Source organism: Pongo pygmaeus, chromosome X (genome assembly GCF_028885625.2).
Source record: "Pongo pygmaeus isolate AG05252 chromosome X, NHGRI_mPonPyg2-v2.0_pri, whole genome shotgun sequence".
Taxonomy (NCBI): domain Eukaryota; kingdom Metazoa; phylum Chordata; class Mammalia; order Primates; family Hominidae; genus Pongo; species Pongo pygmaeus.
In genome coordinates this window covers 22,029,607-22,052,961 of record NC_072396.2, presented here as the reverse complement: position 1 = coordinate 22,052,961, position 23,355 = coordinate 22,029,607, and the positions used below count along the sequence as shown (strand labels likewise).

Genomic DNA, 23,355 nt, shown 5'->3' with positions numbered 1-23,355 from the left:
TTGTTACACCATTTGATAGACAAAATCAACTACTATGACTCTTTTCTTTCTATTTTCTGCTCAAAGGTATTTAAATATGCTGTAAAAATGGCATCAAGGTAATGCTAAACAATAAAATTTAAATGGAAAAACACAAAATCACAAAATCATACAAGTAACTATGGCATCAATATGAGAGATTTATAAATGAGAATACAATTTAGGAACATAATTATAATGTTACAGCTTGATGTTATTTTATATAAAAATGTCTTGAACAATATATGTCATTATGTTGAGAATTCCAGCACTGATTTTAGTGATCATTTCTGAGATGCATTCTCACCAAAAAAAAAAAAAAAAAAAAAAGCTGGGTTTTTAAATGTTTTAAAAGTCATTGATTCCCAGTGATGATTCCAAGGAACATTCTTGGCAGTGTCCAGATAATTCTTCCATACATCTCTCATAAGAAGAAAAGGACACCACCCATCTATGCTCTTGGCCTACACATATTAATTTAAAACCACAAACATCTAAAAATATACCTTGAGGTTTAGCCACAGTTCTTAGTTTTTTTTTCATTGAATTAGAAGAAATTGATGATAAGCAATCACCATGCCTACCAAAATGCAGGAAATTAGTAGAGTGCCACTAAAAAGATGTTTTGAAAAGCAGCTCTCAGAAAGCAAGGAATCCCTGGTTTGTTTTCTTAGAATAAGAGATTCTATCTCAGATGAGACATCTCTGCTTTTTACAAATGGGTGAAAATGACAACAGAATTAAAGCTTCCAGATATTATTAAATTTGCTTGTAGTATTTGACTAAGGGATGGTTAAGTCCTTATGTTCTATCACAAAATATTTGAGAAATCAGGAATTCATCAAAAGAGCTGCCAATTTAATGAAATGTACTAATGAAATTGCTCTGTGAGTATGAAGTGGAATTGTATGCTTTTGTTTACTTGGCTATAATTTCATCAATGAATTTCAAAAGAAAATCCAAATCAAAATTCATCATTGTAGTTAATCAATATTGGAAGTCACTATGCTTTTAGTATTTTTAGAAATAAAACTACTACTTTAATTAAAACGTGATATTCTTTGACAATCTTCTACCTTAGGATAGATAAGGTTATTTTATTTGTATAGATAAAAACGATTCCTTATAAGTTTATAAAATCATTATTCCTTATGTTAGGATAAACTTGTTTATTAAAAAGATATATGTATTAGTGCCTACCTCCATACTACTACCAACTTTCCTATATTTTAATCTATAAATGCTATCAGGTAAATTAAGCTTGGGATAGTATTTTCAAAAAGGTTAAACAGACATATTGAGTTAAATAAATGCCACAGATTATTTCCTTTTTTATCCTCTATTTTAAATAATTCTTAGTAGACTACTGGTACACTCTATGAAAAAAGAAATAACCTCATTTCCATTTTTTCAAGTTTGAATGCTGAAAATTTATATTTGGATGAGTTGACGGGCATTTTAGCTCCAGTGTATTTCTGCACCTACCAGAAGGAAGAATACAATAAAAATGGCACTCCTGTCTATGTAGGGGATTGTTATTACGTTTAGCAGTTATGTTTCACATCTGAAGTAGTTCCTTAGGTACTAGGAAGAAAAGGTGACCTCAGATAAAGTCATGATGTTATGAAAAACTGCCTTCAAGATCTTTTCATCTCACTATTTCTTTAACTTTTCTCGCTCTGGAGGCAGTGTACCTTCACCCTCCAGATCCTGGTACCTTGAGATTTTGTCCATCTTTTGTACCAAAATCTATGATCTATAAAAATTTTGACTAGTTTTCATTATGCTTTCAGGTGTCTTTGCATTTTAGCATAAGCCAGAACTTTAAGATCAGTGAAGAATTCTGTAATGATTCAATTTCAGGTCTTCTTCAGGGAGATTCGGTAGTGGTGCGGTATGTTAGAGGACTTATCCATTGTCCTCACTCCTAAGACCTTGTTTTAGCCACTAGAAAATATTTAATTAACACCAATACTCTTTCCTCTGCTCTGTAAAAAGGCAACAACTTAAGTAATTTTCAAAAATGTTAGAAGCAGTCTCCCCTCCCCCAACCAATAGTATTATTTATCTACTGATGGTTGACTTTGGCCAACAGATTTTAGTTGAACCAAATTCAGCTGAAATGACAAATTTACAAAAATGTCAATATATATAGCACTTATATAATGCTGATTTCCTCCTTTTCAGATTTCAGCATTTTGAAAAAGTAAATTTACAAATACATGCAGCATAGCTGAATAAGCGATGACAAATAAAAATAATTAGTGATCTGATGAGGCACATTTCTCAGAATTTGGAATGGATCTAGAAATAGTGCCTGAAGAGTAAGGCACTTACAGGGTAAGGAATGACATGAGGTAATTTTTAAAATTAAAGTCCTTTTTCTCTAGGTTTGAATACCTACACCAAATGTATATGTAACAAAAAAGTTGGTCTTTCAATTATTTTAGCATTTTACGTAAAAATGATTCTTAACTGGGTACTGCCATTACCTTAACTCTCCACTTCAGTTTGTGCATGTGGAAAAGAATATAACAGGGGAATAGATTACAAACGCATGTGCTAGAGATATTCCCTCAAACCGAGTGCATGGATCAACAAGAAACTAGGGTATTTTTGGTGCTTAATGTGAAATATGAGGGACTAAAGAAGAGGTATTAAATTTCACCTCACATATACAGAGAAGAAAACCTAATGGCTGAAAGTACAGGCCTCTTTTTCAGGGTTCCCACACCCTTACACTTTGAAGAAGGATCTTTGGGGAAGACATGGCAATAGGAAACTCCAGGGGGAGCAAAGCAAATTATAATGCAGTGAAAAAAAATGATGTAATGGGAAAGTCTGATCTACTCATCTATGACTTAGATAATGAGGCAAACATTGACCTCTGAACTGTAATGATCATCAAGTATCTTTTAAAATAAACATATATGCAAGTCAAATGGATTTGGACATATTAATACAGTTTTACATATATTAACTTGAAAAATAGATTCACATTAAAATTTTAAAGGCCGTAATGTTGACACATATATGTGTTTTTATATTAAGTATAATGCCAATGGCCAATAAGTAGTAAAGTTTTAAACAATGAGAAATCATTATAATCTATAAAGCCATTCATGTATAAGGGAGAATTTTGATTCTTAGGAAAAAAATCTATGAATAATAAAACGTACTAACATAGAGCTTAATAACAATTTACATAGCAGTGACAACAATGCATTTCATATACTGCTTTCCTTTTTAATATGAATAATGGGCCATGTTCCAGTTCAATGGGCCTATTTTTTTTTTAAAATTAACTTCTAAGAACAGGTAATAGTCTCTTATTTTTAAAATGTACGTTTCGTGAAGGACAAAAATTACTTAAGTTTAAAGATTATATCCTGACTGAAATAGAATAAAATTCATTACATCCTTGCCTTTCATCAATCAGAATCATATTTTTATAACTTTCAAGATAACTCTTAATATATTATCAATGTTAAGAGTAACATTTCATGCTGAAGAGTGATGTTTCATGCTGAAGAAAAATGCAAAAATTCTAGTGCAACAATTTCCCTATTTTTGCCACCTTACAGGGTGGAAAGAGAAAAATGATCAATCAGGAGGAATGTACAAGGTACATTTTTTTTTAAGAGATGGAGTCTCTGTTGCCCAGGCTGGAGTGCAGTAGCATGATCAGAGCTCACTACAGCCTCATACTCCTGGGCTTACATGATCCTCCTGCCTCAGCCTCCCACATAGCTGGGATTACAGGCGCATACCACCATGCCCGGCTAAGTTTTTAATTTTTTGTACAGATGGGGTTTTGCTATGTTGCCCAGGCTGGTCTTGAACTCCTGGCCTCAAGTGATCCACCTGCCTCAGCCTCCTAAAGTGCTGGGATTACAGGTGTGAGCCACTGCGCCTAGTTTGGACTAGGTGCATTTTAATTACTAATATAAAATTTCATTTTCCTACTGTTTATAAATTACTATTACTATTTTATGAACTGATTTAAAAGAATTCTATAAACTATCATTTAGCTTCTTCTAAAAGAGTATGTGGATATAACATAAAATAGATCATATCATAAAAACAAACCATCTTATTTTCATTCTATCCTCATTTTGGCATGAAATAAATTGTGACATTTTGGAATTATGCTTTAAATGTTTACAAATTAAGGCAGAGTTGTTTTTCATTTGGGTTTTAGATACTCAAGGATTTCATCACAATTAAGCCTATTAGAATAGCTGCGAAGAGATCATTTCACAAACAACTTTTCAAAAGCATACAAGATTAATCCATATGCTGCTGAGATGAGGCACAATAAAGAAGCATTACTGAGATAATCTATGGCTAAAATGATGGTGTATGACTTATGATTAAGCTTCATTACCTGCAGAGCAAGGGGCTTCCATCTCATATTTTTCAGTAAAGCTGGTGCTGAGGTAAGCATGCTCTGAGGTCGCTTTTTCAAAGTTAAGATAACACCACTCGGGTCCTCTCGTAGTGCATTCACCAAATTTTTCAACTGCCACCCCACCTGGTAACCAGCAAAATCATTACAATAAAATTGAGGTACAGTATTCAAAGATTTAATGTTCTCCCCCTTTAATAAGATTAGTAAAAAAAAAAGTCACATAATTGGTGTACCATCCTATCAATTTTCAGGAGATACATACTCAATAAATTTTATCTTTGAATTGATTAACCATATTATTGCATTAGTCCATATCATTACCAGACAACATAATGGACATTTACCATGTCAAATCAAAGACTAAAATGGTATCCTACCAATGGAGTAATTCAGAATGTAATGAAATTATGTCACCATTAATGCTGCTCAGCTGCTAGGTCTAGATCCAAGCTCTGTTCACAAGTACAGTTAAAAAGTCTATATGCCTGAAAACAAGGATTTGGCAATGTCCTGAGCTTACAAACTACACCACATGCTTTCTCATCACCATCTTTTAGAGGTAAGTGGTACCAGTGTCTCTAAATTAGACTGATACTTTACTACCAATAGCTGGTACTGACACACCAAGGCAACATTCTTACGCATGGACAATAGCAGCAATACAATAAACCTTTTACCATGCTATAAAGATAGAACAAAAATAACAAGGTAATACTACTCCAATGAAGCAGCTATTGGAAATGTGTTCCAAACAACCCTATAAACTTAAAATATAACGTGCTAAATTTACTGAAGCCATTCTATTTGAATATCACCTAAAAACATATTGTGTAATTAAATCAAAGTACTAGATAAATGTCTTGAAATCGGGCTCAACTGCATCCCCTGTTAAAATTACTTCACTCTTCATCCTTTAAAAATTCTGAACATAGAATAATTTTTGTTACTTTGCTTTCAAAACGGACTAGTGATGCAGTATCAGGTAACTGAAATCCTAGAAACTATGCTTTAAAGAAACACATTAAAATGTCTATTATTCCAAGGTTTTTTTTTTAAATTTCACATCTAAAAGAGAGAAGAACCTTTTATCCCAAACCCTAATGGATTATACTTTCCCAGGATGTGTTGCATAAATACACTAGGTCAAAATTTATCCTGGATTGTACGCAGGATTTAGCAAATGGTCTGAACAGTGATACAGTTTCTTTCTAGGCATCCAAGTTAAAGATAATTGGTGCCCTTTGTCTAATAATAATCATGTTTTTGCCTGGAAGATATCTGTCAAGCTGGAGAGAATGAGCACTTCCACCAAAAGCAGCATAGACTCCTAGACTATGAAGAAGAGGTAATCTGGAATGCAGCTATTATAGAATGGGGACTTTGGTATATTTAGTAAGCATCCATCTAAATTGCAACCTCAACTATAGCTGAATTGAGTGTTGGTGAAGTTAGAACAAACAAGAAGTGAGATGTTATAATACTTAAAATCTCAGGGAATCTCAGATATGAATCAAAATGATCATTATACGTGGATAACCTGAATGAGACTGCCAGTTTTTTTTTTAAAATCACATTAATGTGGATCAATTACAGTAATGGAACTGGTCAAATGCCTCCCCTTATATGTAAGTGGGTACTATTATGTGCCCAAAGGTATATTACATTGATTCTGATTCCTCTGATAGCTGTGTAGTATCCCTACAGCCAAGAGTTAAAGCAAAGGGAGTTCAAATCCAAGGGTTCATTTTGCTTGCCAAAAAAAATATGAATGCACACTTTGAATTACAAGTTTGGAGGGAGAAAACATACTACTTATACAAATAGTTTAGGAACAACTTATTAATGATAACCACATTTTGTTACTTAATTATTCACTCAAATAATTGCTAACTATACTAAAGTGGTCAATGTGATGGCCACAATCTTTTTTCCAGCATATCTATTCTCAATGATTTACACATTGATTTCTACTCACCAATTTCTTTTCATTTTAGTTATTATAAAATTTGAAGATTTTAAAGGCTAGATGGTATTTTCCTGTGAAATTTTCAGTGCAATTTGATTCATCCTCTTCTTTCACACTTTCTACGTGATCTTTTTAAGTAAACAATTCCAAAAACTAGAATTGCTTTTCTATCAGAAAGTAGAATTGGTTTCTGACAAGAAAGTTCATTTGGGTGGATTTTAATTTTACAGCTGATGTTATTTAATGGCAGAAAATTTGCATATCTAATTTTACTATTTTTAAACCAGCCTTTTATTATTCACATGACATTAACAATGTTTTAAACAAAAGCAAAGAAATATACATCAAAACTGTATAGTATACATCTTTGGCTCCCAAATTCTACTTCCACTACCATAAGGAAATGATTGGGTAAAAGCACAAAAATAAATGTGCAACATATGTGTCACAGTATTGTTTAAATCAACCAAAATCTGTACATTATGTAAATGTATCCATTAGTAAGGGATATAAAAATTGTGCGAAGAAAGTAAGTTCCAAAACAGCAAACATAATTTAATTCCATTTTTGTTAAAGAATGTACATAAATATAGAAAACACCATTAATGGTGGTTAGATTAAAGGGAGTAAGGACTTGCAATACATACTTTCTTCTTTATACTTTTATTTCCTAAACTTTTGGCAATAAGCATGAGTTACTCTTCTAAACAAACAAATAAAACCAACAAAATACATGAACCTAGTGTATGAATAGCAATATTCCAATTAGAAAATATAAATTTTATGAATTACCTAATCAGGACTGCTTGTTATGGATGGAAAATTTCCACCAAAACTGCAGAACCAGAAAGGCAACCCTACTATTTAAAACACTAAAAGGTGGTGATGGAGAAACAAAATCTGCTCTATACATTATACCTTGATGATTGACAAGAGAGAAAATAAATTTATTATTCAGGTGTACTCAATAAGTCAAGATTTTATAAGTCTCACTATGTTGCAGGGCTGGGCTCTAACTCCTGGGTTCAAGCAATTTCCCCATCTTGGCCTCCCAAAGTGCTGGGATTATAGGCATGAACCACCACGTCCAGAGATGAAAAATATTCTAATAGAAAAAGATATCCAAAAAAGAAATTGGCTGACTTGTGAAATAGATCAATACCAAGAGATGTTTCAATATTCTTGCATAGGTCAAATAATTAGGTAACTTTCAGTCACAATACATTCCAACTCTAAAACATAGAGTGGGTAGGAACATGAAAATAGATGATAAAGATTACTTTGAGTAAAATAACATGGTTCTGTTACATCTCTGCCTACCTGTCCTCCATCTTTTCTTCCTCTTCCCTACCAGTAAGGGTACCTGTTTCCTCTAGGCTAAGTGTTACACATCTTTCTAATATTTCATGATGTCTTCTTACAATAATCTCTTTCAAGAGCTTTCACCAACAACTTCCTGCATGATTCCCAAATCTTCCTACCATTCCTGCTTCCTATCAATAACTCTAGTCATATTTCCAACTGTTTAGCTTGTCCACGTTAATAGCTACCGAATAATCGCAAGCATCAACAATTCACTGTGCTAGATTCTTCATATCTATGTTACATTCTTTTTATTTGTATTTTGATTCTTACAAAAGCCTAATGAGGTTAAACTATTAAACCCAATTTACGTGTGTAGAAACTGAAGCAAAAAGAGATTGTTTTCTCGGCCAAGATTACAAAAATAGTAAGTGGTGAAGCCAGAACTTACATTAATGTCTTTTCAATTCTAAAGCACAGTATCTTCCCTTGAATATCCACTGGTAGCTCACATGAATACAAGACTTTAAAAATCAAACTCATTATCTCTTTACTTTCATTCACCAGAAAAAAACAAAACAAACAAAAAAACTCCCTATCATCCTCTAAAGTTGGGAGTTTGGAGTCACCTATGACTTTTCTCCTCTTTTTAATCTATTTTGTGTCCTAACAAATAGATCCTAGCAACTAATGCCTCTTCTCACTGCCTTAGTTCTGGCTTGGATACCTACTGCTAGACTTAAACCAGAATCCTAACCTGTCTTTCTGCTTCTAGTCTTTTGCAGCTCCAAAATACTGCTACAGTGTAGAAGTTTTCTATGCTTCAAAACCTTTACAAAGGCCCAACTAAGGAACAAATAACCAATCCTCAAACGGGTCCTTTGTCAGTATGGTTGATTATAGCTTTTTCTCAGATTACTTTTCTTCAATGTGGTTCTCAAACTTTAGCATGTGTTAGAATCACCTTGAAGCCTTGTTAAAAGAATGCTGAGTTTTAACCCCCAGAGTTTTTGATCCAGTAGTTCTGGAGTGGGGCCTGAGAATTCCTCCCCCAACCCTTTATTTCCTAATACAAGTTTCCAAGTGAGGCTGATACTACTGGCCTAAAGAGCCACAATTTGAGAACCTCTGTAATAGATAATGAGCTCCTTGAAGTCAGTGACTTGCTCATGTCTAGATTAGTTTAGGTGTTTCATATGTTTTTAAGACTAGATACAACTCTTAAGTATTTATTGTGTGTCTTCCATGTAGTATGAATACAACAGTGAATGCAGCACAGCCTGTGCCTCATTAAGGAGCAATAAACAGTTACAATGCAGTAAGATAAGTACCTCAATAGGGTGAATACAGAGTGCAATAGGAACCCCCAACAGGGGCACCTAATCCATCCTTGAGGGTTTAATGAAGGTTTCCAATGAGTTTAAGCCAAATTCCTTGGGAGTTGGACAGGTGAAGATGATGTGGAGGTTGAGGGGGTAAACAAAGCTCTGAGGCAAAGTATCACTGGTTTGAGCAACTTTCAGTAGTTCAGTACACGTAGATGACAGAACAAGGGAAGGAGTAATGAGGCAGGAGAAACACACAGAGTTCAGATGATTATAAGAGGCTTTTAGAAAGTTGATAATTAAAAGAGTTGGTTGAGTAATGAATATACGTTTCCTTCAAACACTGTGCTTTTCTCTTTAGCTGTATCTTTGCAAAAGCACTCTTCCCTCTGCTTGTAATTTTTCTCTCACTTATAAAATCTTACCTATCCATAAAGGTTCATCTTACATGCAGTACCCATCATAAAGCCTCTTCTTAAAGGTGACACCATATTTTCCTCATGTGAATCTCACAGCATACTGCATAACTTGACTAGTGAGCTGATATGGTGACATGATGATGTAAATGTTTCAGAGACAATAAAGGGCCTTGAAACTCGAAAGGAGCGTTTAGTTTTGTACATAAAGCCAAGATATAGTATTAAAATATTTTTTATATGTAATATACTTAAAATTTGTCGCATAAAAGATTAAATGACCTCTCATCCAAAAAAGTAAAATACTTGATACTAAAGCTGTAATAGACATTCTGTACCCCAAAATTTCAAATAAACTTTCTCCTTAAAAATGAACCTTTGAAAAAATATTTCTATCTTGAATACTCCAGACCTAAAGTCATAACGATGTGATTAAAACAAGGAAAAGAACAGTGGGTATAGTTCCTATTTGTCCTAGAAAAATTGTACTTTATCATACGCATCATATAAACACTGTTATGAAGGTGTTTTTTCCAGAAAAATATTTTGTAGTGCTTTATCAATATTTTAATAGAGTAATTCATTCACATTAATTTCATGGGCTAAAATGAACCTTTATAAAACCACCATATGCATTTTTACACAAATGTCTTATTATTAGCTATAATGTTTTTCACATACACTGAACTACTATTATCTTCCTCATTATCCAAGGTAGCAGAAGTCAGTGTCTACAAGCAAGAGCAAGTCATATAGCTTACTAATTTATATATAATCCCCAAGAAGTACATTAAAATGTATTTTCTATACAACACAAACAGGATTAAAATTTCCCAAGAAGGTCATTAAGGAATCCCAAGTGCTAAAAGCCAGAGGTTCTGCTTTCTTGTGGATGGGGCTTGTAATTGTTTTGATCAGGCTGAAGCAGACAGCAGGTGTTCCTTTGTGAAGGACAACATAAGTGGGCAGGTCCTGGAAAATTGGTTGCCTGGATTAGGTGCACAAGAGGCTTTGGGGTTGGTGCTGAAGAGATGATAGGCTTCTTTTCCCCTCGGTACATAGAGGGAAGAAGTTGTCTCTGACCCCTTTAGAACTTGCCCTGGTCTGCTTTCCAAATAACGGCTGGTGAATTATTTGACTAACATATGAGAAGATAATTTCTACTCTATGGTCCCAAGTAGCCAGTTACAAATAAACATAAAGGTAAGAATTTAAGCCTATCAACCCAGATCTTCTTTACCTTTTTCATGGCTATATTTGGAGTTGCAAGAGAGCATCTTTACACCCACAGGCAGGAAGATAGAACATTTCTTAAAATATTTTCAAAGTTATTACCCTACACAAGACAAAGAAACAGATTCATTATCAACATTTACATACACTCCTGTGTATACACACACTCTTACTCACAGGATGTAATGTAGATGATACCTTTTCCCAAAGGAAATTTTAGAGACTAGAAGTATGCCTATATGAATGTTTGATAATATGAGTCATGCTACACCCAAATATCCTCCTGCTCTTTTTAAGAGCACTGAAGAGACTTAATTCAATACACAAGCCATCATGCTGCCGCTAATGACACTCTGTCTTTGCCAAATTTTTTGGTGCTGACATATTTATTATAATGTTCTGTTTCTTTGTGTTACTAAAAAGATACTGAAGTATCTAATAAACTAAACATTTTATACCAATGACTACCTCTTTCTTTGGGAAAACAATCTATGTGAAGGAAATAGCATACTGTTATAAACATTTCAGAAATAATGAATTTTGATATACAATGCCTTTCAAAGATCCTAAAACTATTAAATAATGAGTACCAATCTACAAAATCCACCTTCACCTAATTTTTTCCCACGAAATATTAATAAAAAAGTCTTACAATATTAAAGTCTACTACATTTGGAGATATCTTAATTTTGTTCTTTCATAGTCATTTATTCACTGAACAGAAATAAAGAATTAGTCATGGTTCAGGTACAAAGGAATATAAGCTAATGTGTATGCAGTGGTTAAGGAACTATGCAAATAAGTGATTTTTAACCCTAGCTTAGCGTAACTTAAATAGGTAACTTCAGAAATATCCCAAGGTTTACCTATTTTAAATAAAACTTTAGTGTTGATATTTTCATAAACACAATTAGAAGAGAGTCTTGGGAAAAGATAAAAGGAACAAACATTTGAAAAGAAGAAATATGGGAAAGATTTTATTTTTATTAGAGAAAAAAAAGCCCACAATTTAATGTCTTTATTCATTGAGCCATTCTTCATCTCACATCCTCCTGAACTTTAAATGGCACTTATCCAGTGAAATAAGAGTACGTCAAGGCATTTGGTTTTTTAACGTGGCTTAATTTCAAAGTAAAACTTAGACCATGTTGAGCTGCTAACAATCTGAATTTACATATATCTTTTTTAATACTTAATATTTTCATGTGAATTTCACAGTTATGAATATGTGTGCATATATAATGTGTGTGTATAAATATATAGTGTTTAAAAAGAAAGCACTAACAGAGAACATAGTTTCTCACAGCTAAAGATGGACAGAGTCCAAGAGAGAGAGCCAACTCAAACACTACAAGAAGCTAGCACTTTTTCTCCCCTGGAATCTTTTTGCCCCACATTCAAGAAGTTCTGAGAGCTAAATCAGAATTTCTTGATTGACTCATAAGGAAATTCATGGGAGAAAGAAAATAGTGATAATAATTTTTCATGTAAGTTTTATGAATCACCCACATAGTTTTACCAAAGGTGGTGACTTTCCATACCCTGTTACTTGCACTATCTCCTGTAACCTATCACTTATATTAATTGTGGACTTTGTATAGTTGGTGTCTTGACTTTTGTAATAAGCTGATTCCAAAGCTGTGGGTATAGTTCAGCATCTTGAACATACAGCTCACTTTTCCTTCTCCCCTTCCAATATGGCATTTGATGATGCTGTGGTCTTTCAAGGCTTAAAGTTTATTTTGGAGGTTTCATGGTTTTCATTCATATACGCTACAGAAAACTAAAAGCCAATTTTGTTTTTATTTCAGCATCATTCACAATGTCCTTTTACTTCATCAAAACATAAAATTGAATGGGTCTGAAAGCTTTTGCTAAAGAGAGAAAAGGAGGAAGACAATTACATTGTAGTGAAAGGTAAAGCTGTGATGTAAACCTCTGATCATACTGTAGAACCTCAGTCCCCAAAAGAGCAGTAACATATTTTAAAATAACCATAATAATACAGGTTTTTCTTTTTTTGAGACAGGGTCTCACTCTGTTGCCCAGGCTGGAGTACAGTGGCACGATCATAGCCCTCTGCAACCTTGAATCTCTAGGCTCAAGTGATCTTCCTGCCTCAGCCTCCTGAATAGTTTGAACTACAAACACATGCTGCGACACTTGGCTAATTTTTAAAAATTTTCTGTAGAGATGTGGTCTCGCTATGTTGCCCAGGCTGGTCTTGAACTTCTAGCCTCAAGCAATCCCCCTCCACCTGGCCTACCAAAGTGCTGGAATTACAGGCATGAGCCACCACCCTCAGCCACAATACAGGCCTTTAACTAATTTTTTTTATGAAGATATTTACATGAGTTATTAAGTTATTAAATTTCAGCCATTCCTTCCTATATTTCATTTCTGTTCTTCTTACAAAGATGCTGGAAAAATATGTATTTTGAAATAAAAAGAAAAGACTCCCAGTCACCAAAGCTAAGGAGTAAAATGAAGCATCCTTATCTAAAATGTTAAAGTTCCCATTTATAAGAATTTTGGGGAAAATCTATACTTATAAAAAATTCATGCTTAAATTTAATTCAGGAACCTAAATGACAAAATTAAAAAGCAACTCAAACCCTAGTATTCAAAAAGTAATATGTTTAAAAATGTACAACTTTGCTATAAATGATTTTACAATGTTACTAGCAGACATGTAACAAAAATATGCTTATTTGAAAATTTAGCAAATACTGCAATATATGTATATATTTATCAAAACACAAAACTAAAGCACATATATATGTATATATATAGCTAAAAGTATCATTCTAAATCTTTATTAATAGAATTTTTAGTAAAAAAAGTCTTCTGTAATGGCTATATTTTCACTGTAGAAGTTACCTTTAGAAATCACTTTACCAAAATTCCAGCAACTCAGACAAAAAAGGGAACTCAATGTCAGCTCCAAATGAGACCACAGTGAATTCCATATACCATTTTTCCAACTTTTAAAAATCCTTTATTGTCCACTTTTAGGATAATAAGATGCAGAAGGGACAGTGTGAGAGGAAATGTAAAAGTAATGAGTGGCTATGTTACCTACAATTTGAGCTATCATGCCAATCAGAATATTAATTTAGTGGATGAAACCTATCCTTGAGTCCTAGGGCTAAATAAACTAAAAAGAACTTAGGATTAATGCCATCATCTATTTAATTTCCTATTACATGGTGGTTCTTTAGCGTTTCCCTTTCATGTGATAATTTTTTATCAGGCAGTTAAATGTTATCTACTGATTGCCTACTCCTACTATGAAAAGGAAGTGGATTGGGCAATTGTGACTGGCAGACTCTTGCTTTTATGAAAGAGATAAAAAAAAAAAAAACGGGGGGAGGGGACTGAGGATGATACTGATTTGCAAATGAGCCATACACTTAATAAGTTAATAAGCCAGAGTAGGTAAGAACTTCAGCCAATAGATACATTTTAAACACATAAAATAAACTTACAAGGAAACTAAAAATTCCATGTAAAATAACTAGATCATAGTAACCACATGTTGACACTGAAAGATAAAGTTTAATCATAAAAAATGAAACAGTAACCATTTTAAAAAAAGCAACTACTCTTCCTGGTAAAGCTAGTAAGAACTGCACAAATAAGAAAGAAACAAATCAGGATGCAGAGATCTGCAGAGAAAATAAATTGGTTAACAGGAAGTAACTATTATTGAGATATCATACAATTTATCTCCTTTATACAAGGACTTAAGATAATAAATTTTAGTTTGATAACAGAAACATGAAATATTATATTGGATGATAAAGTAATAAATTGATTTCTCTGTACAAAATAAAAATACAGTTTATATCAATATGTATCACTTCAAAACCAGTTTCCACACATTCTCATCAAATCCATAATGTTCAATGTGAAATAAAAGAAAAACAATCTAGGAAGCTCTCATAAACTACTACATAAGATAGAATCTGAAATAAAATATTACTATGAGTAACTAAAATCATTGATGCATTTTTTCGTTAATTTTTGGTATATGTCTCTTCATAATTTTTCCCCCTCCCAAAAGAGAATGATTCACTTGTTCTATTTTAGAATACCGATTTCATAGAATCCTAACATAGTTATTTTAGGCTATTATAAGAACCCATTATTTATTAAGCAATATGTTAAACACCATGCTAACATAATTAATCTCTGTTGTCCAGCAACATGTGTGTTTACAGGAATAAGATGTGGGGTACACCAGAAATACTGCCCCTTGTGGTCTCAGTTTTCAATATCTTAGGTATATGGAATTATATGATAAATACTTTCTCCTCTGAGAAAGCAGAACAGAAGAAAATAGGCAAGAATAAAGAAAACTTAATGAGATGAAGAGTGGAGGAGAAATAGTACAGTGAGAAGAGATGAGAATGATAAAGAAAAGAAAATGGAATTAGAAGAAAACCAAAAAAATAAAGACAACAATTTAGCAAATTAAAAAAGAGAAAGAAAGTACATCTGCTGTTAGACAACATCATGGTATTGATTCCACTCAATGACTCATTCATTTCTGCTGAAGTCCAGGGAAGGAGGTAAAGTGAGAGGGAGGGAAAAGGAGAGATGAACATTAAGGGGATACCACACTCTCTATCCATTCTGATTATGTTGGCTTCTCCTTTGAACAATATTCTCCTGTTGTTCTGGGGTTGAAGGAACAAGCGAGTGAGGACAGAGTCCAAAATGAGAGACAACAGTGAGAGTAAGGGAGACACATAAATGAAGTTAGATGAAGTTTTGAGATAGTCCTTCAATCTGTTCCCTCCTCCCACACTCTCTGCCATCCCTAGTCTTACTCAACAATGTTTATCATTTTGGAGGTAACAAAAACCACTAGCTTATAGTACTTATCTTCCATCTCTCACTAATCAATGTAGAATATCCTATTTGCTGCAGTCTATCTTCTTCTTGACTATCCCAACCTGGTTATTTTCCATTCCAGTATCCTTTATAGCCTCATCTATTGAACCATTTCTTGCCATAATGTAGTCGTCAGGTTCCAGAATACCTTTCAAAATAACAGTGAATATGTTTTAATATTTATACAAAATAAAAGGAAAAACTTTCAAATGTTGTTAATAGATTCAACCATCATATATGCCACTCTTTTCAAGTGATATTCCTGAGACTGTTTTTAGTATGGATAGAATCTTTAGAACCCTTTGCACACCAAAAACAGTATTAACATGAAATTGAACAGATTATAAATATGCCCCAATATTTTTAATAACTATAAGTAGTCTCATCAGCTAAAAAAATGTGTTAAAAGTGCATCATGAGGGCAGAGTTGCTGCATCAAACTATGCCGAGGTATCTCCCAGAGAGAGGGATGTAGTGGCAGATGAAGTGGAAAAAATCTTGGGAGATTCCAGCAGCCTTTGAGGAGTTGGATCTTCAATGGTGGGGAAGACATGTAATAAGACTCAGTCTGCTTTGCTTGGATGTTCATGATTTTTTCTTCTTCCTATCTGGCAGCCACAGTTTCTCAGCCACAGAAGTATGTTGGTTTGAAAAACTTAAAAGCCACTTATAATAGAGAATATAGCAACATGAAAAAGGACATAAAACTTTCAGTTTCATTTCAAATAATACTTTTAAAAAAGGAGCAAACTAGAAACATAGACATCTAATTAGACAACTTGAAGATATACCATACTAGCAATTTAAAAAAATAGTGTTTGAATTCATCTGATTGATTCAACTTTCTCAGACTCTTAGGGAAATATTTAAAATAATTTTTGTATTTATCTTAAGTAAAGAAAAATATCAGATTTTATATTTTACATTACTACCTATAGTCATAGGAAATTTTAGAATTACAGAAAAATACTAACTGGGTTAGTATCATCCAAAATTATAAGATTTTGTTCTTTTCATTAATGAGTCTAAATTGGTATGGAACAATACTGGCAATCTCACTATTCTAGTCAATTAATGGATTAAGAATTAATATTAGTTATGTGTTTCAAATTTCTTAGGCCATACTTTAATGTAACTATTATATCATAACCAAACCCTATGGTAATGAATGTAGGGATAGAAGGGATAATTGCAGACTATAAATAATTTATACTTGTTTCAATTAAGAGAATTTCCATTTCACCACCTCTGTATATTATCTAATAAGAGATTAAATGCACTGTACAGACCACAGTACAGGCAACAGCAAGAAAAAGAGGGCAGAGTAGGCTACATTTAGTGAAATGCATTGGTTTTGCCCAAATATGCCTCTACTTGAACACAAAAAAACCTGGAACCGATCATATTATTAAAAAAGTCTACTTTCATGAAATTCAACATACTATCTTGTCTCTATTATATTCCAGAATCAATTTGTTGGCTCTAGCAGCAGTATGCCAAGAAAGAGGATTCCAATTGGTCCAACTGTTGTAGCAGGTAAAAGAGAAGAAAGGTGGTTGGAAAGTTGTTATTGAGCTCCTAATGTGTGCCTGGCATTATGACAGGTGTTTTACATATCTTACTTATCTGAGTGAAAGAAGCAGAGTGAGGAAGTGGCAGTAAAGTTTCAACCCTATTTCTAATTTCAGTTCAGCTGGCTCGCTATCCCAGCTATGTAAATTCTCACTTCCTTTCTTCTTCTCCTACCCTTGGCCCCACTTAATCTTTCATTGAATCCTGAGATTTACTTACATGCTTGTTAGGATTCTCCCTCTTTTGTTGGATAGTTATATAATTTTTGAGTTTTAGGAGGGAGTATAATAAAATTGAAGTAAGAACACAGGTCTTAGAGTCAAAGAGCTTTGAGTTTTGGGTGAGCTGAATAATTATTCTGAGTCTCAATTTCTACATATACCTTATTTGCAGGATTATTGCATGGACTAAATGATATAAAATATGTAAAATACTTAACATGATGCTTGGCACACTGTAAGAACACAATAAGTGTTAGCTATGGTTTTTATCATTAGAAAAAGGTAAACAGAGGCACAGTTACCATGACTCACTTAAAGCCATAAGTCAATTTCAGAGCAAGAGCTGGAACCAAGTTTTCCCAAAGATCATTCTGTGTAGTTTTCAATATTTTAGAATATTCCTGTGATGTAAAGATGCATTTACACATTCTAGGTGTATTTAAATGTCACCAATCCACATAGATTTTATTAGTTTATTTGTAGACTTTCAAAGGCTTTCATATTCATTTCATAAACACCAGTATCTTTGTTCCACAAACAATATCCTTTAAATAATTTTATTTTTATTAGAGACTAATCTCTATCCTCTTAATGACCATCTGGAAATGCATGCTGAAACTATTCAACAGATGTCATGTTTGTTAAGGTCACATTGCAGAAATGGAAGCAGCATGAACATAAGAAGAAGGAAAAGCTACTCGTCTACTGAAGCAGCTGCTTTATCCCACTGCCCAAATCCTCATCCTATGGGACAGGAAACTTCAGTCAGAACAACTACTTTGTACAGTTTCTAGTAATCAGAAAAGAAAGCCATCAAAACTGTCATAGTGTGGAAAGGCTTTGTCTACTACCAACACTCTATTATTCAGTGTCAAAGGTACACCCACGCATTTAATTTTGAAAACGTTTACCAACTTTTACTTCACTTAGATAATGAACTTATTGAAGAGACATCATGGCTTTAATTATCAGTGTTTAGGAGCCTTTCCAAAATATCACAAACTTCTCAAATTATTCAAAACCAAAATTGAAATGTCATTTGCCTTATGATTAGAATCACTGAGAAAAATCAGGTTTTTCACAAAATTTCTTCCATCACTAGGACATGCAAAAGCAACTTTAGTTAAATTGTGTAATAGGAAATAATTACTCACTCTGATGAGTTAGTGAGCGAGGAGTAGAATACTAATAAAAACTCTGCCTTTTTTCAAATGAGAGTTATGATATTAATAATTTTAGATTATTTTAACTTTTTAAGATAACAAATACACTTTATTTTGGCAGAGAGAGTGGAAAAAAGTGAATCAACTGAGACATATAAAATAGTCCAAAATGAAAAGCATATAATGTTCATTTTCTAAATCTAAGTTTAAGAAAAATAACCCTTAAAAATCTACAATAGGCACAGAATCCCACTATTATAAAAAATGACAGTGGGATTCTTTGCCTACTGTAGATTTTTAAAGGTAGGTAACAAAGGGATTTGTGAGGTTCATAGGGCAAGAACATTTTTTAAAATGAAAACTGTTGTCCTCTTTTAGGAAATAAAAAGCTAATTCAGCTATTAAAAATTTTAAAATTTTCAAAGATCTACATTTAAAATACTCCCCCCAAAACCACCAGATACTTTAATGAACAAATCAATGTTAGATAAACGGATGTATGCTGTTATAAAACATCTACTAGGTAATTCAATAATTTATAAAGTGAAACTTTTAAAAAGTTGTATCAAGAAAAGGTTGAATTTATACATACTGTCACTTTAATTTCTATTCCAAAATTGTTATTCCAGTTCATGGAATATATACTATTATCTAGTACTTGTCCATATAGAAATGTATATCTAACCTCAACCACCACCAATGCTCTTCAGGTTCTTTTAAAAAAAAGCTTTACATTCCATCAAATAATTAAGAAGAATAAATATTCAGTTATTTTTTCAAAAGGCTGTCCAATATTTTGTATACAAACAGGAATTTCATTTCATTGGCATTCTTTTAAGGCTTTAGCAAATCAAAATTAGTTCCTCCCACTGACTCTTAAGGTAATTATACATACCACAGTCTGATGATTAACTTGAATCACTTCATCGCCAGCATGGATTTTCTTGCACCGATCTGCAGGTGACTGAATTTAATACAAAAGAAACGATAAAGAACACAAATTTTATCAGTCATTTCCTGTCTCTGGAAACACTACAAAAAGTTCATCTCCATAAATCAGATTTAAAAATTAATTAAAAATTTCAAGGAATTAAACTAATAAACATGGTTATTGGTATTTAATACACTTTTTACCTTCTGAGCCAGTTAAATAAACATAGAAAGAAAAAAATTAATAAAAAATAGTTTGCATTCTATGCATAGCTAATGACAACAAACAGAAATGCAAAATAATATATAGATATTTATTATAAAAGAACACGTTTCTGAGAGCATTATGAAAAAATGATAATTGGTATTAACCTTTGTAAACTTTATACAAGCAACTCTCCTAGGCTCTAGTGGGTAAGTGCTTCAAAAATGCATTTCAAAAAATTATATCTTTTTGTATTTTGATCCTTTCCATTTGATATAAATAATTCACATTAACTTCAACAAATCCATTTCAAGAACATGAATATGATCAGCATCAAAGATTTGAAGTTTGATAATTAAATTGCTAATTTATTTCATCAGTAACACCAATTCTGAATAATCTAGCAAAGCAAATTAAAAGATGGACAGCAATTAGTTCAAATCATATTACATAACATTCTAAGTGTCTAGTTATAAGAGGATGCTATTTCTCATGTTACATATAGTGTAATACACTGGATAGTAAAACCACATTCAATGAACTAAAATGCCAATATTTCTATAGAATGTAATAATCTAACACTTTTTTCCTTTATTCCCAAAAGGGATTAAAAACAAAAACAAACAAACAAAAAAACTTGGTAAGCTAATACTGACAAGTTTTAAGGAGTTTTTAGGAAATTAAAATGAGATTTAAGATAGAAATTTTATATTGCAGGTCTGAGTAATGAATTTAAAATATTATATTTTTCTTGTTAGCTACTTATTATTGATTATATGCATTTTAATATGTTTTTGAACATGTAGAAAATCTATTTTTATAAAAATGTATTTGTCTAGATAGATGTGTATGTGTTTATCTATCACACACAACCATAAATGCTGTGATACTCTTTATTATTTACTGAAAGCTAAAGAAGAAGAATATGGTAATGTAATCTGCAAAGTACAATGCTACTTTTGAGACCCTGGAGTAGAACATACTTTAAAAGTGATTTCTAGTTTGTTTTTTATTCATTTCCAATTATTTTTAAAACATAGAAGTCTTGAAACAATGTTAACCTCCATTCAACACATTTTTAAAATTCACAATAAAATTATTTGTCATAGGCTATAATTCAAGATAAGACAACATACCAGGGAGTTCTAGTTACTGAAGTAATAACACAATTACATTATTAAGGGGATAGATTAATCTACAATAAAAAACTCTAAGAATAGTGTCATAACAATAATATAATATTTTTATCTCACAGCACCTTTAGGAGGGGGACATATTACCAAGTCAGACAAGTACCATGAAACAATTCTGAAAATATTGTAAATCATTAATATATTTGTAACTATAGTTGGTTCCTGTGGTATTTGGTTCACAACTGATCCTTTTAAAGGAAAGTATGGAAAAAATATCAAGCAAATGGCTCTAGTCATTATGTAGAAGAAAAATATAGTACATAAAATTCAAAGAAACAAACATTTTGCACAGGCAAGTAAAGAAGTACATAAAATTCAAAGAAACAAACATTTTGCACAGGTAAGTAAAGAAGTCATATAAATTATAGATTTTTAGTTTTAAAAGAGATCCTAGAGATAGAATTTTGTCCAAATGCCTCATTTCACATATAAGAAAACTAAGAAACTAGGGCACAGCAAAGCAAAATAACTTACCCACTCTAGTGAGCAGCTTTACTAAGACTCAAGACAGATCTCCTAATTATAAATGACTGAGGTTACCAAAAATACTTAAATATTTTTAAGAAAAAAAAGAATCAAAAGATGAACTATAAATATATGGTTCATATCTGAACTACTCCCAGACTCAATCTCTCTTTTGATCACTTATCTGTTTATGAAACATTAGTGAGTAATATGAGCAAGACAGTAATATGAGCAAGACATTTTTTTGCAGACCCGAGACAATATAGAGATCCATTCCTACCAATTCTTCAAGATACAGTTCAAAATAACCATTTCTGTGATTCTTTCTCTGATTTCACTTGGCAGTATTTACTATTCTTCCCTTTGTCCATCCATGCAAATTACACTACTGTTTATAAAGATGAACCCCCACACGCTCTCCACGCCTTGATGGCACCAAACTAGTTATTTTAAAATTCTTCCCATACCTAGCACCATGCCTGAAACATAGCAGACATGAAGCAGAGGTCTGTTAAATGAACAAATGAATAAATGAATGAATAAATAAATCAGAATGAACAATCGATGACAAGCATATAGTTTGTAGCATCTTAACTGCATTTAAAATTGTTAAAATCTTCATAATATGCATGTTACTGATATTCTTGATCCCTATGACTCTCATATTTAATACCAAATGTGAAGCTGCTCCTGCACTCCAACTGCAAATATATATGTTTCACCTTTCACAAGAAACCAAGAGAAGCAGGGAAAAATATCAGTAAGCGATTAAATAGGCGAATTAGATGAAAAGAATGTTGATTTTTAAGAAGAAAATGCTGGTAAAATGTTCAGATCAATAATAATTTGAGATTGAACTAATTCCACCTCAGTCTTCTTTAAAAGAGCACTGCATAAGCATGCAATTGGCAGAATCTCTAAAATAAAAAAAAATAATACATTCAAAGCTCAGTACCTGCTTATATAATAATAGAATGGAAATCTGAAACAACCAAATGCAAGAATAATGATGTATTATGCTGTCCAACTCTATCACACTGATCATGTTAATAATATCCAGCATGATCACTTCATGCTTCTCTCTCTATAACACAGATAGTTCTCTACAGCATGGCCTTTCTTAGCTTATTTAATTTTCATTACAACCTAGTGAGGTATGTAGTGCAGATAATTTGTTTCCAATTACAGTAGAAGAAACTGAAGCAATGAGAGGTTAAATGTCTTGCCCAAAATTACATTGCCATTAATATGCAGAACTGGTTGTAAGACATAGGCCTGTGGACTTCTGACCGACTGCTTATGGTGGTTCGCAAATATGCCTCAGATTCACTTGTTAAAATAGAATCTCTTATTAAGAAATAGGCTGGTCTCCAGAATTTCTGATTTAGTAGGTCTGGGGTAGGGCCTAACAGTTTGCATATATAGCAAGTTCCCAAGGGAGGCTAATGCTGGTGTCCAGGAACGTCACTGTGAAAACCACTCAGCTATACCATGCTGCCCTTAAACTGAATTAAGCTGAATTATACTGGAAGTATTCAGAAAACCTGACTTATCTGATATTTATTTCTCACATGAGTTTAGTTTCTTTAAATAACCAAATCATTTGACAGATGGAAATGAATTCTTTCAGATGTCACAATAACTTGTCATGAATCAGAAAATACAAAGACAAATCTCTGGCTGAAAACACCTGATTTACTTTAAGTAAACAGCTATTCTAAACAAAAAAAAAAGTGAAATTTGAACAGAATGAATGCTACTAACCCAGTATCTCTTTTAAATTGTATCTACTATCTGTTCATGTCCTTATCCTTAGATGTTAACCTCAATCATGTGAGATATATAAGTTGTTGGCAATAAAAGGGAAAAACACACTTAAAAATTTGAAAGGTTAAAATACTTACATTTTCTGTGGTTCCAGTAATTACATGGAGGCCATCATATGTAGATTTAATATACATACCCTAAGAAAAAGACAGCATCAGAAAAGAAAGTGAAGCAATTGGTGAATTTTCAAGTACACTGTAACCTCATTT

The 23,355-nt window shown here is 32.6% G+C and overlaps 1 protein-coding gene across 8 annotated transcripts in view; it reads right to left on the bottom strand.

The window, feature by feature from the left end:
* CNKSR2 (connector enhancer of kinase suppressor of Ras 2) overlaps nucleotides 1–23,355 on the bottom strand; it is a 282,653-nt gene that overhangs the window by 134,014 nt on the left and 125,284 nt on the right. For 4 of the 8 annotated variants that reach the window (XM_054472203.2, XM_054472202.2, XM_054472207.2 and 1 more), the window contains exons 7-9: nucleotides 23,224–23,283; nucleotides 19,422–19,490; nucleotides 4,406–4,552 (exon numbers count right to left, since the gene is read on the bottom strand). In XM_054472203.2, coding sequence (XP_054328178.1) covers nucleotides 4,406–4,552; nucleotides 19,422–19,490; nucleotides 23,224–23,283 — 276 coding nt within the window. The remainder of the gene's footprint in view (nucleotides 1–4,405; nucleotides 4,553–19,421; nucleotides 19,491–23,223; nucleotides 23,284–23,355) is intronic. The other 4 variants (XM_054472204.2, XM_054472205.2, XM_054472210.2 and 1 more) reach the window with 1 other exon arrangement.